Raw genomic sequence first — 15,583 nt, 5'->3', positions numbered from 1 at the left:
TATTCTATTACTATTATTATCAATAATAATAAGTGTGTCTTTTTCCCCTTTTCCTAGTCAGCACAGGCATTTTAATTAAATTGGCTCATGGGGACATTATATAAGGCCTGAACGCCTGTAATATTTTATATCACACGTATTGCTGCTTTGTTATATTTGGGATAATGATAGAATTGTTTTAGGATAAAAATAATGATGGTTTCGTCGAGCTATTTAGATGGGAGAAGTAGTGAGAACGAATGAAATGCGAATAAGCATGAACTCGTCTAAACGTATTAAATACTTTAGTTCGTTATTAATTTGCTTCAATGCGCGTTTCAACGTGATCTCCTCTATGATTGGACAGACACCTAATGAATAATGTATAGACCCGGAAGTGGGGCGTTACTGCTGCTTTGCTGTCGAGTCACCTCTGTCAGGATGGAGGAAAACGAAGTGTTATCATGCTGAATACTGCAGGATCGCGATAAGAAGCACAACAAAAACGGGATAGTTGACGAATAGTCGTCGTTTATCATCAAAATCCCGTCTCCTTTTTGCAACGCTTTGCCAAAATGATGGAAGAAATCGACAAGTTCCAAGTGCCCCCAGTCAACGGAGAGACACAGCCTCTGGTAAGAGAGGACAGACAAAAAACACGTCTTATGCAAATCATTCTCGACTGAATGCCGAGGACAGCAGTGTTTATTTCGTATGTGGTTTTACCGTGACAGCTATGACTCGTAATCTGCGCGGTGAGAGCTAGCGGATAGCTGTAGCACAAAGTGGAGCTATGGGATGGGTGTAGCGTTAGATTTATTATGGATGAACGGATAGCGGCTGGATCTCTCCCCACAGAACGATTACATAAGTAACAGGCTACATACAACACAATTAAATAACAGACAACGAGTCATTGTATTATATCATAATAAGAAACCACGCACTTGACTGAAGTCGTGATTTAATTGTATTTTAAAGTCCACCTCAGTATGTGCTCGTATCCAAATCCTGTTGTTTTACCTTTCGTCATTTGGTGACGTGTTATTTGGGTCGGGATGGGTATACGAGCTGTGAGCCCAATTGCTGTGTGAATGGGCTCTGTGTTGAAGCCATACTGCAGACTGCAGCCCTGATGATGATGATGATGATGGTGATGATGATGGTGATGGCTATTCAGTGCAGGCCTACAGTGAATGGTCTCTCCCTAATATGTTTTATTAAATGACAAGTTTTCCACCTGCCAGTTAAATAGAATTGATATACTCCTGAAGTCATCACATTAATGTTTTCTGTGCTTCTCCAATGCAACTTAAAGACATTTTATCTACTTGGATCCTATCACGACAGAGACCCAACAAGCACGCTGTACAAAATCTGAAAAGATATACCCACCAACAACCCCTTATTCTCCACATTACAAATAGAGCTGAGCTTTCATTGCAGCAGTACAGCCTGTTATTACCATAGATAATTCTAATACACCAGCCTTATCCTTTGCACTTCAGACAAAGCGGTCTTAAAGCTGTCTCCTTTTTAAAGCATTTGCCTTTATGGCTTTAGGCAAAAGCAGCCAGCTCCAAGTTTTAGTGTTCATGCTGTGCGTCCTCAGCCCTACTACCCCTGAGGCTAAACTCCAGCTTAAATCATAGAACATACTACTCCACTACAGAAAGTCTCCCTTTTAACGGAGCAGCTATTGCTCTCTCTCCATGAAGATCTGATTAGTCTGCTTTCATGTTTCCCTTAGTGATATTCCTGTAGAACTGAATCTAATCGAGATTCAAGTGACACTTGGAGTGTGGCTGCAGTGTTTCAGTGGTCACCCTTTGCCATAAAACTCTTGAAACCATACAGTTTGTTCTATATAATCTCATATAATTATCATGCCTGAGTCAAACAACTCTGTGGATCTCGTAAGTGTTACTACTTATCTTTTACAGCTTCAGCCACTGACACAATACATTTGCATTTACACCATGTCTGATTGTGCCATGATCACAGTGATTGTGACACAAATGGCTGTGCATTTTAATGCTAATAACGTCATTGTTATTCCTAAATGGCATGAATGCACCTGCCTCGTGACTGAGAATGAATTTCACACAAATAAAACAGCTTTATATGGAATCATGGGTGGTTTGAATTTGTGCGTCATCAATGAAAGGTGTTTCAAGCTTCAAACTGCAAAATGTAAACATGAAATCCCAGTTTAGATAAAGGAAATCTGAGACAGATTACAATAACCTGAATTTAATTATGACAGATTGTCTTGCAACCCACAGCGATTGCATTACAATCAAGTTGCCGCTGTAATAAGCAAAGCATGCAACTGTTTTAATAGTCACCTGATGTCTTAGTCTTCATTGCTATTGGCCAGCGTGGGGCCATGCTGTATAATCCTACCAATAGCTTGGTGTCTGTGCTGTGTCAGCAGCCTTGCGGCTCTTCATCCTCACATGCAGTAAATTGACTTGCTAACAGGAGGACAGGCTGATGATGTGTACATTTTGTGACCATGGAGAAGACATTGGGACAGTTGCCACATTTCACTTTAAGTACACAGAAGTCAGTTGTGCCAGGTGTCTTAGTTAAGGTGTTAATCGTTTGTGAGTTACTATTGGCATGATCTTACAGGGTGCAACAGGATTTGAATTTTTCAAATTATGTAAGTGAGATTTTAGGATGCTACTGGCTGATACCCACTGCTTACCTATTGCTTAGGTACCCAAAAGATAAGGACATGAGTAACAGGTCTATAAGAACTTATCACTTATGGCCATTTCTTCAGGCAAAACGTTAGACTGACTTAATGTAAGCTGTTATATTTAAAAGTAATTCTAACCTGTTTATTATGGGCAACCTGCTTCTCCAGTATAAGTAACTGTGCTGTCTTATGTTCATTAAATGACAGCCAATCCTGTCACTAACAGCTTAATACTGAATCCACATCATCAATCACTGCCAGCTCTGCTGAAAAAAACAAAAACAAAACAATAATCTTATTTGAGAGACAATATGACCCTACTTCATCATGGCACCTTTCTATGGTGAAACAGAAGTCGGGAAAAACACAAATAATAAAATGTAAAATGTCCTCTGGGTAAGCCTAATGATCCAAGAGAAGGGCCTGTCAAAGCACAGAAAGAGCTCCTGTTTGTGCTTGTTACAGTGGAAAAACCTCACCTGTGTGCTATTCTTTCACAGTTCCTGTTTAGATGTGCACTGTATTTACTGCTGTAGCTCTTGTTAGTTGTTTCAACTAAGTGTGCAGTCTGCTTGATTACCAGACAAAGACGATTATATGCACTGAAGCCACATTGGACTACATTAAAAAATATGTTCATGCTGTCATCAATTGCTAGTTCCTATAGAAAAGTGGAGAATGGACAGAGGTGAATGTAGCGATTGCAGTACAATCCAGTTGCCATTGTAATAAGCACGGCTGATGATGATAAAAGGCTTTGGCCTTTTTCTCTAATGTAAAAAAAAAAGTAGGTTTATTCTTGATTATTTTACTTGTACATTAACTAGATGTTACATATTGCTGTGCAATTTTACTCAATTGTGTTGCTGTTGCATCTTGTTTTTAAGTGTGTTAAAAAACAACATGCAAATGTTCTTTACATTAATAAAAGACGTAAGGATCAAACATTATCTTGGTATAAAGTAATGATCTAAGCTTATGTGCACTTAACTTTTTTAACAGCAAGTAGCTCAAGTCATTGAATTGCTTGAAGAATTCTTTAAATATAGATACTTTCACTCTTGGGAGTGATAGCACAGAGTTGTTGAAAGGCGTCTGGTAGAATTTGTCCACGTGGGCTGTGGAGTCCCTCATAGTGCAACAAGGGGAGGCCTGTAGGATCAACATAATGTGGAGCTCTGTCGGCAGAGCAGGCCAAGCATGGCCCAAATCCCCTCACTCAATCTGGGGAGACTGTGGCTCCAACAGCAACCCCCTCTGTTTTCCCACAGCCTCCTCCCCATGCCATCACTGCTCAGACATAAAAGAAACTGAGCCATCGACATGGGCAGAACACTCAAGCCTTCTGATGTTACAAACCAGGCATCTATAGTAGCCCACAGGCCTGGGAAATCTTGCCAGTGCATTGGACACAAGCATGACTTAAAAAGAGCTGATTTCCTGGGCCGTGTGGGCCTGTGCTAGCCTGGTGATGAATCAGAGCTTTTTATTCAGAGTGCCCCCTGATTGTACACTGTGTTCAATTTCAGGTGCCCGAAGGAAATATAGCTCAAGTTGATTGGGATTGTATTATTAGAAAACAGTTTGGGTACAAGTTGAATGTCTATTAGCTACTTAATAAGCAAACTCTGCAGCAGCAACACAACAATGTTCACCAAAGTCGGTGCCTAACATACTGGTGCTATATATCTGAAATCTATAAGATTGTGCACACGTTTGTTATATCACAGCGCTTGGTGTACAATGTGTTTCTCTTTCTAGGATCCGGCAGCGTCGTCCACCTCAGAGGCAGACACTGATACAAAGGGAGAGACCGTGGCCATGAACTACAAGCCCTCACCACTTCAAGTCCAAATAGGTATCGCAACCAACACACTGCAAATGAATACATAGAATGAATACGTGCTCTAAAGGTTGAACAATAAGCAGTGACAGAGAATGAGAAATGTTTTATTCAATGGAAAGCATTCAGCACATCAGTAGAAGTTTAGTGTATGAAATTTGCCATCGACCGCCACAGGATTGTTTTACTGTATGATGCTGGTTCAAAATAAGCACCAACATGCTTTTCTATTTTTATGTCCAGCATCATATAATTGACACTTGAAGAACTGCGTGCACGTGACATTACATATATTCCTCAGTATAATTCGTCCATGCTCTCAGAGGTGTCGGACTACTTCTGAGCTGCCTCTGTTATTGTACTGTACCATCACAGCAGTGTGAAACCCTGTCCTCTGTTTGTTCTTTAATAATATCTTAGACGTTTTCAAATTTCAGACCATTAAACTGTTAATTTTGCTAAACTGTTATTATTTTTTAGAAACTGTGATTTCTTCCAATCCCATATTACATAACAACATATTTTAATAACATAAATACTTTGTTATATACTATCATGCCTGTGCAGGATCGCCACAGACATTACTTATCTCCAATGTCAGACAAGTCTTAATCACTTGTATACCTGATAGTCGCCTGTGCTGGCTATTCAGACTGTTTAGTCTGCATTGTAGCATGTTTATGATTAGATAGCAGCCGATCTCAGTTTTGTACTAATATAACTATCACTTATGGTCATCAAGCTGCTGTTTATTGAAAGCTGTGGCTCACAAGATAGTGTATGTTTTCCTCCGAACCTAGCGTCAGTTTGATCCATATGACCTTCACTGAGCCAGACACTGAACCCCAACTTGCTGCTGCTCTGTGTGTGTTGACCTGTAAGTCACTTTGGATAAAAGCATCTGACAAATGACTAAATGTGAATGCTAACATTGACTAGACAATGATCCTGTGCACAGTTTTATGCTCATCCACCCACCGTGAACCTGAGCTGGAGCATGACATTTTCAAAAAGACAATAATATCACACATTAAAGTATTATTGTATTTTTAATGTCCTCACATCCTGTGGTTTCCCAGAGAAACAGAGGGACCTTGCCAGGAAGGGATCAGTGAAGAATGGCACCGTGGGAAGTCCTGTCAATCAGCAACCCAAGAAGAACGCCAGGACACGGTAACAGCCTCCACTGCCTGTTTGTTTCTCTGTTATGTTGACCAGCTCCACGGAAAATTTGTTAATTAGCATCACAAGCAATATGGTTTTGTATCTTCTGTTCTCCATTCAGCACAAAAAACCCGCCACCAACTAAAATGCAAATCGCAGAGACACAAAAAGCTTTATTTGCTGCGAGCTTTGTCTGAACCCCATCAGACTTTCTACATTTCAACAATTTTTTTGAAAATGGAAAAGAGTAAAAGCACTGAGCATAAACCTTATACAACCCACAGTATTGACAACTGTCTTATATCTAATCCCACTCCCTCGTGGATTAGTGGAAATAAAAGAAAGGCGACTGACTAGTCTGAACCCAGAGTCTCTGGCAGGAAGATAATCTAGGACTGCCTTGTCGTCTGTAGGCTGCAGATTAGCCCAAATGTTTGTGTCTATGTGGCACCAAGTACGCTGTGACGAATGTATAATACTACTTCTATATTTGTAACACAGAATTGTGCATTCCTCTCCTCTCTGCTACAGGTTGGTTGTGCCAAACAAAGGCTACTCCTCTTTAGACCAGAGCCCAGATGAGAAGCCTCTGGTAGCTCTGGACACTGACAGGTATGTGCTTTATTCGGATTTATCACGCAGACTTCTACGTGGCACTCAGCAGAACAAATTGTTCAGGCTGACCTAAAAGGTGATAAAACACAAATTGGCCAACTTGTAGTTTTATGGCTCTCGCTCTGTCACGATGCTACATTAATCCATAGAGAGATCTCGAGAGAGTTGTCAACAGAAGGGATCCTAAAAAGGGGCAAAGCCTCTCCCAGGGCCTCGGGATTAGAGGATAGTGGGGTGAGGATTTGGACAGGGAAAAGCGGCTCAGTGGGAGCACTCCCTTCCAGCCTGCACCAGCAGGTCTGCGTTTGACACAGATGAGTCCCACCCTTTGTGCCCTCTGTTTTCTGCTACACGAGAGACACAGTGTCATGTGACATAAACACTCTGGAAGTCACCCAAGCTTACAGCGTGTATTGCATCATATACACCCTCTGACATGCTTTCTGACTCACTGCGACACAGGACCCCCGTTTGTTTATTGTCCGTATTTTAGATGAATGTGCACACCCTTTACACAATGTGTCTCTGTTTTATTTATTTACAGTGTATGAAACACAGGCTACTTGTCTGGGAGAAAAATGAGCATAACTGCTCAGCAGATAAAGTTTTATATAAAAAGTGTGTTAGTATCAGCCTCCTGAAAGCGGGTGATTTCCATAGATAACAGCACAGATTCTCTCTGTGGGTTGAAAAAGTTTACTCTTTGTTTTCATGTCACGCTTTCTGCCAGTTCATATGTGTGTGTGTACAAATGTAAAGCTCAAAGTCTTACAGATTGAAGTCATAAAGTTTTAAAATACGAAGGCATTTACCAGTGCGATATTAAAGACTGAGTTGAATTATAGGTAACGTAGCACCCAGCATTTCTCTAGGCTTGACCCATGCTGGGATTAGGAATCTTCATATTGCATTCTGTGTATGTAAGCCTGTGTTTCTAACTGCTGATTTGTCCTGTTTTCCAGTGATGATGACTTTGATATGTCCAGATACTCCTCATCAGGATACTCCTCAGCCGAGGTGAGATGTCTGAGGGACCAGGTATCTATACACACATTATATTGCAGTTTACACTGTGTCATCCCACCAATGTCACTGCTTGATCATCCGGTTCCATAATCACACCAGGTATTTTTGCACTCATTGAAAAAAACATATATTGGCTCTGCCAAGAATTCACCAGCATTCCTGTTCATCTGTTCTTGTTGCAGTATCTGTTGTTTGGGTGTTCCACTTTTCCTGTCCCATTACCGAATTGTTATATGTGTTGGCTGCTTTCTGTTCCTGAAAGTTACGGTTAATAATTTAGATCAGCATTAGTTTTAAGACCTATAATCTGCATATTAACTAAATTAATGAGAGCATTCGTAGCCATAAAATTATTCTGAAATACTGCTGCTGTCTTCTTTCTTTGGACTCCACAGCAGATCAACCAGGACCTGAATATCCAACTTCTAAAAGATGGGTACCGGCTCGATGAGATCCCGGATGACGAGGACCTGGATCTGATCCCTCCTAAAGCAGTTAACCCCACTTGTATGTGCTGCCAGGCTGCTCCCTCAACAGCCTGCCAAATCCAGTAGCACCATTTCCTCCATTCATAAAAAAAGGTCTCCTGCTTGCCACCTGCACTGTGGCCAATTACTGACTGAGTGGCAGCGAGGAAGAAAAACTGGTGAAGGCACAAAGGGAAAACAAGGGTTTATAAACGCAACAATAAGAAAAGGAAAACTGTCAAGTCTTTAGTCAAATGTACAGTATCTGTGCACATTCCTCCTATGGTAGGTCTGCGCATCTTACTTTTGTGTTGTTTGTTCTGTGTGGATTTGACTGGTGGCAAAAACTTTACCTCTTAGGAAACGTGTTACTTTTTCTTCTCCCTCACTTGACTTCTCCATCCTGTGCTTGTGGATATTTTGCTTCACATGGACCATGAAGGATTCTGTGACATTGTAGAAGAACAGATACAAAACAAAAATGGGAAAAATGGCCCGTAACGATGATGAGGTGTCACTACTGTGCACCATCCACGGGACGGGCTTCTTCTGCATGCATGCGTCATTTGATGGTCAGATTCAACGAACAAGAAGAGACCGGAGGTTTTGTAGTGTTTTCTTTTTCTCATTGCTGTTCATTTCAGCCAGCCTGTTTCGTCCAACTGTGTATATACAGTATGTGTGAGACATGAAAATGACACACGTGTCTGATTGCATCCAGGAAAGTAATGCTAAGACATTAAAGTGCTGATAAAACACTAATGCTTGCAGTCACAACATTAGGATAGTAAGTCCAGAAGTTTGTCTGTTACACCAGGGTTGTGCTGCTTCATGGTTTCATATTCAGTTAAAAAGGAGGTAAAAACAACTAATTTTGCATGTTGCCTGTTAACACTGTGTCCAATGAACCGCCTTCGCAGATCAATTATCAGTTTTTATTGACCCCTAAACACATCCTTGTGCAGATGAGACTGTTTTCACAAGCATAGTAATAATTCGGTCTACCTACTGTAACGTAAATAGTAGATTTAGACACAAACGACGGCAGCACAGCTCATGTATTACAAGTAAGTGTGTATTTCCTTTGTGTTTGTTCGTGTTAGCCCCGACATGAGTGGATGTTTAAGACGCTCACAGAAGCAGTCACCATTACTGAATGTGGTTATAAACGGATTAATACATTTATGAAATACTTACAATACTGTATGTGCAGATGCTTGGAAAGTTGTGCAATTTTTGGTTGTACTTAAGAATGCCTGGGATGTAATTCCACATTACCCAGATAGGAATACTTTTTCCTTTTTTTAATTGCATTTTTAAGAGAACGACTGTATAAAATGCTTTCCCTTCTTTCCTTTCCTTTAGGTTTTCCTTTAAGCATATTTGTTTTGTACAATTGTATATTTACGCACAGCCCCTTTGAGTTTCAGTAAAAACACATTTTTCAGATTTGGGGACAAAAGCTGTAAGTGTAGCGTACACAGCTATTCATAGTCAGTGCTTTATGCCAATAGGTGTTTTCCACAATGCGGAAAATGAAGTAGTCAAGTCAGCAAGTATACTTGCTGTGTAGAAGTACTAAATGCGTACTGTTATATATATTTATTTTCATGTTTTTGTCACTCTAAAGATATCTCTAGAGCTCTGCAGATATCAGCAATTCCCTGGTAGGTGGTAACAGTCACTTGCATGTAAATCTACTCTGTGGAAGATCAAGCCGAGGTTTCTAACCAACTACTATGGTATACTGTTAGTCGTCTACTACTACTACTACTACTGATCATGCATTCTGTGACGACATCTAAAACATTTTCTCTTCAAAACGGCACTATACACTGTAGTGTATATTATGTTGACTCATTTGAAATGCTGTGTGCATCTACAGCACCGGTGTCATTTTGAGTGGCTTTTTATCTATGTGGCAGTACTTTGATTCACCATAACTGACGATCTGTTGATTTTCTTTAAACATTTCAGTGAATGGAGATGCAGTGAGTAATGTTTGACTTCCAAATAACTCTGTTCCGCTTTCTTTGTTGGTTGCCAGATCTGCAAGCATATGTGTGGTGAACAAATGTACACGTGTATTGCAGACTAAACTGAAGCCAACTGAAGGAGTAAAAAAAAACTAAATTAATTTCTAACTTTATTCAAACCTTGGATGAGTGTTACTGTTAGACAAAAACTATCTAGACCACATTTCTTTCAAATAAAGTGCCATGTACCTAGATACTACATTTAGTTAAAAAAAAAAAAGGACACAAACAATAGAGTAGGTTAGGTAATATGTTACCAATGCAGCTAATAGCAGAGGTGAACGTCAGACCAGTAGCTGTGTACAGTTAATGTTAACAATGAGGGACAGACTGAGTGATTGCATATGGTGCTTTTTTTTTCCCATCATTAATATCACACTGATAGATTCACACATGGGTCAAAGAGTCATCTTTACCGAGTGCACTATTTCTGGCCAATGTTGTGTAAATTGAAGAGTAGCTTCACTAACTTCTTGATTTTGGAGTCAAAGGCAATGCATCGTAACAGAAGTTATTTATTTTAAGTTGTGTGTGTTTTAATTTATTTCTATGTATGGGAAATAATTCATATACAAACAGAAACTTTTTATTTGTCAGATGCTTATTATGATGATTGTTAAGTGGTTCCATTTAGGTTTTAACGGTGTTAAAAGTTCTGTGTATAATGCAACATATACAAAAAAATAAATAAATATTAGATATCTAGAGTATCTGCTGGTGATGTGTTATTGTCCATTGAAGTGAGTGATTGTGACCAATACAGGATGGTAGATCGTAGGAGGAATGGATAGACAGAGAAGTATGGGGGGGTTGGGCATTTGAGATTAGCCTGAGTTTGATCCCTTGGGAGCAGATGGTGAATGGTGGCTTACCTAGATGCCTTGAATCCCAGGAGCCAGTGTGTGTCCACGTTGGAAAGAGTCGTACTGAAGTTGAAGAAGACGTAGTAGGAAGGCTCATGAGACGGACCTGCTTGGCGACAGGTGAGGAAGTTTCCAATAACTATGTCTGACTGTTAGTCGAACAAAATTGACTTCAGAGTTATAGATGGAAAATTAACAGAGCTTCTGGTTGTTTGACACTATGAGATAATAGCTCTCTTTCAGCTAATGACACTTAATGACACTTAGAAGGATATCTGAAATAGGGTCTTCCAAAATGAGTCCATCTTTTTTGTGTTATTATATATTAATGTTACTCTTCCTTCATAGACTGGCACTGTAACAAGACGTGACATCATGTTGCTGAAACACCTGAGTGCAGCTGCTGTTCTGTTGCTGCTCTGTGTTCAGTCTCTGCATGGTTCTGCTCTCCCTGCTGTCTCCTCCTATGAGTTTACTGCCTATAGGATGCAACACTACAATTTGGCACAACAGCGGCGTGGTAAATTCAAAGAGTCACTCTTCACATCCACTGGTGGAAATATCTTTAGTGTTTTTACTTTGTGAAGGCTACAACTAATAATTACTTTTGAACATATGGTAATCTTTAGAAAATATACTGCAATCTTAAATATGAAAGTCAGGTTTCTTTACAGAAGTACTCCTACATTTGGTAATTAATCAGTACATCAAGAAGAGGCAAAAAGAGGCTTTTAATGACCCTAAAAATACTAAAACAAGTAATTAAAAATATTTTATACACTTACACAGTATAGCTGAAGTACAAAAAGTAATATAAAAAGGCTTCTTGGAGAATTCTGCTTTAAAAATACAGCATGTATTATTGGATTATTGATGCACTAATATGTAAGCAACATTTTAATACTGTTGCTGACAGAGGTGGAGCCAATTTCAACTACTTATTTGTCTCATCTACCACTACTTATGTGTCTATGGCAAAGTAGTATAGTGTGTGTATAGCAATGTGTCTGTAGCAGTATTACAATATGCTACAAAGTAAGTTTGTAAGCTGTCAAATAGTAGTAATGCAGTAAACTTTCCTGCTGAACTGTATTGGAGTAGAGCTATACACCAACTAAACAAAACAAGCAAAATAAGAACAAATTGATATTCATATTCCCTTTTTTAAATTTTTTGTGTGTGCTGAGGTTGTCGTGGAGCCATTGTTGTGGCGGAGGCGCGGTCAGCCGACGAGCCGGTGTTGACCCGCCGCTGTGTCATCATGAAGGTGCAGGACTTCACCACAGAAAATTACCTTGAAGCTCAGGGACAAGGCGCAGCTGCCATTCTCATCTTGCTACCCAAAAATATCTCCAGTATCTCCCATGAAACTGTACAGGTAAAGACTGGTGAAGCTGCAAAAAAAGCAGAATCTGAATATGATAATTTCTCCAAGGTATTAGGTGACTGCTTGCTGAAGTATTATTTTACATATCATACAATTGCTAAGGCAATAGAAAGCAAACAGGATAGAAAGCAAGCTTGAAACCTGCTCAGCAACAGTCTTAGTAGCCAGCCTAGTTGTATTAACATGACCTTTTTCTCTTCTAGTCCTTTATGGTGAGTGAGAGCGAGGCCTTACTGAAGGAGACCCTCATGCCCGTGTATGTGGTGCCTGAAGATGAACAGCTGCTTTACATGTACGAAGAGGTCAAGCAGGCTGCAGCCACCCGGAACCTATCGATATTCATCAGAGGTAGGATGAGGAAGACAAGTTCAATAAATGTACTGTACAGAGCATGGAAAAGTGAAAAAGAAAATGCTGCAGCATGTGTATTTTATTTAACTGTGTGTGTTTTTATTGTTGCCAGTCCTTCGAAGTATGGTCACAGCTACAGCCTTCCAGATGTTAGTAAGCAATAAAGCCCCAATCAAGGCGATCACTGATAACTCTATTGTCACACTGGAGGTGAGAGTAGGACCTGATTGATTTATGATCGCTTCTCTGTTCTGCACTGTTTAATTGGTGATGTGTGTTTCAGGGAGTGCTTCCTGGAGCAGGTGAGGATGTACCCACCATTGTCATCACTGCCCACTATGACTCTCATGGACTGGCCCCGGTGTGTGAACACTTCATCAAGATGCATCCCCGAATGTTTCTAAAGCTCTGCCATGTTGAATTGTATGTGTTTGTATTTGTGTGTAATACAGTGGTTGTCCTATGGAGCTGACTCTAACGGCAGTGGTGTGACCATCCTGTTAGAGCTGGCACGCCTCTTCCAGAAGCTTTATAGCAGCTCAAGAACCAGACCACCGTGAGTTATAGAGCCTGCTTTGACAGAAAGTGATGCACTGACTGATATGGATTGTCTGACCATTCTCTAATTTCCGTGCTTTAGATATCATTTAATGTTCTCCTTAACTGGAGGGGGAAAGTACAACTTCCTTGGCACTAAGAGATGGATTGAAGAGAACCTGGACCATGCTGGTGTGTTTTTGCCTTTGTGACACACTGAACTTTTTACTGTATGTGAATTCAAACATAAACTGACCAGTTAGTCAAAGTCAACTCAAACATTTTTTTTAACTAGAGTCCAGCCTGCTCCACGACAATGTGGCGTTTGTTCTATGTTTGGATACTCTGGCCAATGGAGACGAACTCTACATGCATGTGTCCCGGCCTCCTAAACCTGAAACTCCAATGCACTCTTTCATTCAACACTTGGAGGAGGTAACAAGTTTTACTGTTAGTGGCAAAATATTGAGGCTCTGTGTCAGTCCTAATAGCCTTCTGCACATACTTTTTTTGGCACCCCCAGGTGGTCTCCTCTAGATTTCCATGGCTGAAGATGGGATTGGTCCATAAGAAGATCAATCTTGTGGAGTCAACAGTAGCCTGGGAGCATGAACGCTACAGTCTACGCAGGATCCCTGGCTTTACTCTGTCTCATCTGGAAGATCCCAAATCTGGGCTCAGAGGCTCCATACTGGACACAGTGTAATTCTAAATTATGTTTACTTGAATGGTAAAATAGCTGATTTAAAGAGACACATAATATATTGTCTGTTTTTTGAATATCTTCTCATAGGTCACAAATAGATTTCAGGAGACTCAAGAGAAATGGCATCATAGTTGCTGAAGCACTGGCACGGTATATGTACAATCTCTCCGACAAGGTGCCTGCATACTAAAATGAGTACTGACACTTAGTTAACCATTTGGTTTATTTCATGTGAATAATCTTTATCTCTCTGCAAGGGTTCGCCGAAAGATGTGCAGGTTTTCAAGGGCCAAATGGTAAGTTCCTGATTATTTTAGGCAGCATGCAAAGACAAGTGCTGACCTCTAGTGTTAATATTTAGCCATTGCAGAGTGTGTGTTAATTTGATTTGATTTGATTTTAAGATTGAAATAAAGTCAAATAGATAATATTGAATAGATATAGACATTGATTGGGAAATAAAAATATATTTCTACAATCATAAAATACCCATTTTTATAGATATAAATGAGAAATCCTGACTTACACTAACTGGTATTACTACCTTTACCTAAAAATCTTCTTCTGTGAATCTAAATCGTTGATGCAGGACTTTCAGGACAGTCGTATGTCCAGTATGATGTACTTCTTGACTTCAGTTCCTCGGGCAACCCAGCTACTGGATAAGGAGCCTGGTCACATCCTGCTGGTCAATTCACTGGAGCACGAATTCAAACGTTACCTCCAGCAAGTCCACAGACACACTTTTCGACAGGACAAGAGGTACCAGAGAGTAGTGGAAGAAAACACATACTTCACGATGTCAAAGAAATACATCAGTATAACATGTGATTAATTGTGTTACACAGGGACCCTGATATTACCTTTTTTGATCAAATGGACCAGCCGATAGTTATGTACAGGTAAATATATGCATTTGTATGCCCTTTGTGCTAATTTCAATGAGACACTTAGACACTGATGTACTTCTTCTTCCAGAGTGAAACCTGCAGCATTTGATCTCTTCCTCGGTGGTTGCATTGCTGCCTATTTGGGGATAGTTTACTATGCAATCCAGGTTTGTGAAAGGACTTTTTTATATTAGTAATTTCAACTGATTATAGGTAGTTTTCTTTTTCTAACAACGTCGGTCTGTTCTCTCTTGCAGAATTTTGGTTATCTCTACACAAAACTGAAAGCAGCAGTGAAATCCAAGCACCAGTAAATAGTGTAAGACTTCAACTACTGAGACTATGACAAGGGCTTTGAAGTCTGCATTGCCTTGTGCTTTACTGGCTGCACAGAACAAGCAAGAAATACAAGGGTCTTCTGAGGCTGATCATATGCATAAGCTATAACGTGTGCTTTTACTTTGAAATGTATATTGTTTTAAAGATGGATGCACCTTTAATTATACATGATTCCACTGTACTGTGAACAATTTCTTATGAGAACTGACTGAGTTCTGTTGTTTGTGGAGATGTAAAGTAAACAATAAATTAAGAAAGACTACAGTTTTGAAGTATATTGAAGACAGGAACACAAATCACATCTAGTATTTGATCCTCCGTCAAGGCTGCCCCGGCTACTTGATTACTATGATTGCCCTTGTCCTCTGCTCTGCATCTGTTGACAAGAATTTGACTGGGCTTTACATGGCTGTCAAACAAGGCCCAGCCACTGCAGCGAGATGAACAGCCAGTTCCTGTCACAGATAATTCAGTGAGAGCAGTACAGACACAAAGGCTCCCTACAGTGCTTGGTGAATTATTGATGCTTATGTGGCTGGCATACTGTCAGTGAAAAGAGGTAACTCAGGATGGAGATTCTTAAAGATTTCATCCCTTAGCTGATTTGCTCCAGTTTGGTTCAGCCCAGTGTATAACTGTAACGCAGTTAAACAGCTGGACAATGAGCCATAGT

At 40.1% G+C, this 15,583-nt stretch overlaps 2 protein-coding genes across 3 annotated transcripts; both read left to right on the top strand.

Moving 5' to 3' along the window:
* The first annotated feature begins 396 nt into the window (after nucleotides 1–396).
* Nucleotides 397–10,058, top strand: fam219aa (family with sequence similarity 219 member Aa). 2 transcript variants are annotated; one of them, XM_026349503.1, is made up of 6 exons: nucleotides 397–614; nucleotides 4,448–4,544; nucleotides 5,609–5,702; nucleotides 6,225–6,305; nucleotides 7,271–7,325; nucleotides 7,730–10,058. In XM_026349503.1, exons 1-6 carry the CDS (start codon nucleotides 555–557, stop codon nucleotides 7,886–7,888), a joined length of 546 nt encoding a protein of 181 aa, XP_026205288.1. In that variant the 5' UTR covers nucleotides 397–554; the 3' UTR covers nucleotides 7,889–10,058. The 2 variants fall into 2 exon arrangements, with proteins under 2 accessions (XP_026205288.1, XP_026205287.1); XM_026349502.1 differs by having other exon boundaries at nucleotides 7,271–7,346.
* Nucleotides 10,059–11,075: 1,017 nt separating this feature from the next.
* zgc:109965 (M28_nicalin_like domain-containing protein) lies at nucleotides 11,076–14,885 on the top strand. The gene is made up of 15 exons (XM_026349302.1): nucleotides 11,076–11,220; nucleotides 11,888–12,078; nucleotides 12,291–12,435; nucleotides 12,551–12,648; nucleotides 12,722–12,799; nucleotides 12,891–12,994; nucleotides 13,079–13,167; nucleotides 13,271–13,410; nucleotides 13,499–13,677; nucleotides 13,769–13,856; nucleotides 13,939–13,977; nucleotides 14,271–14,443; nucleotides 14,530–14,583; nucleotides 14,660–14,738; nucleotides 14,829–14,885. Exons 1-15 carry the CDS (start codon nucleotides 11,076–11,078, stop codon nucleotides 14,883–14,885), a joined length of 1,659 nt encoding a protein of 552 aa, XP_026205087.1.
* Nucleotides 14,886–15,583: the final 698 nt, after the last annotated feature.

The sequence above is a fragment of the Anabas testudineus genome, chromosome 5, assembly GCF_900324465.2.
Source record: "Anabas testudineus chromosome 5, fAnaTes1.2, whole genome shotgun sequence".
NCBI lineage: Eukaryota > Metazoa > Chordata > Actinopteri > Anabantiformes > Anabantidae > Anabas > Anabas testudineus.
The sequence above is the reverse complement of the archived record's forward strand: the minus strand, read 5'-3'. Positions and strand labels throughout refer to the sequence as shown.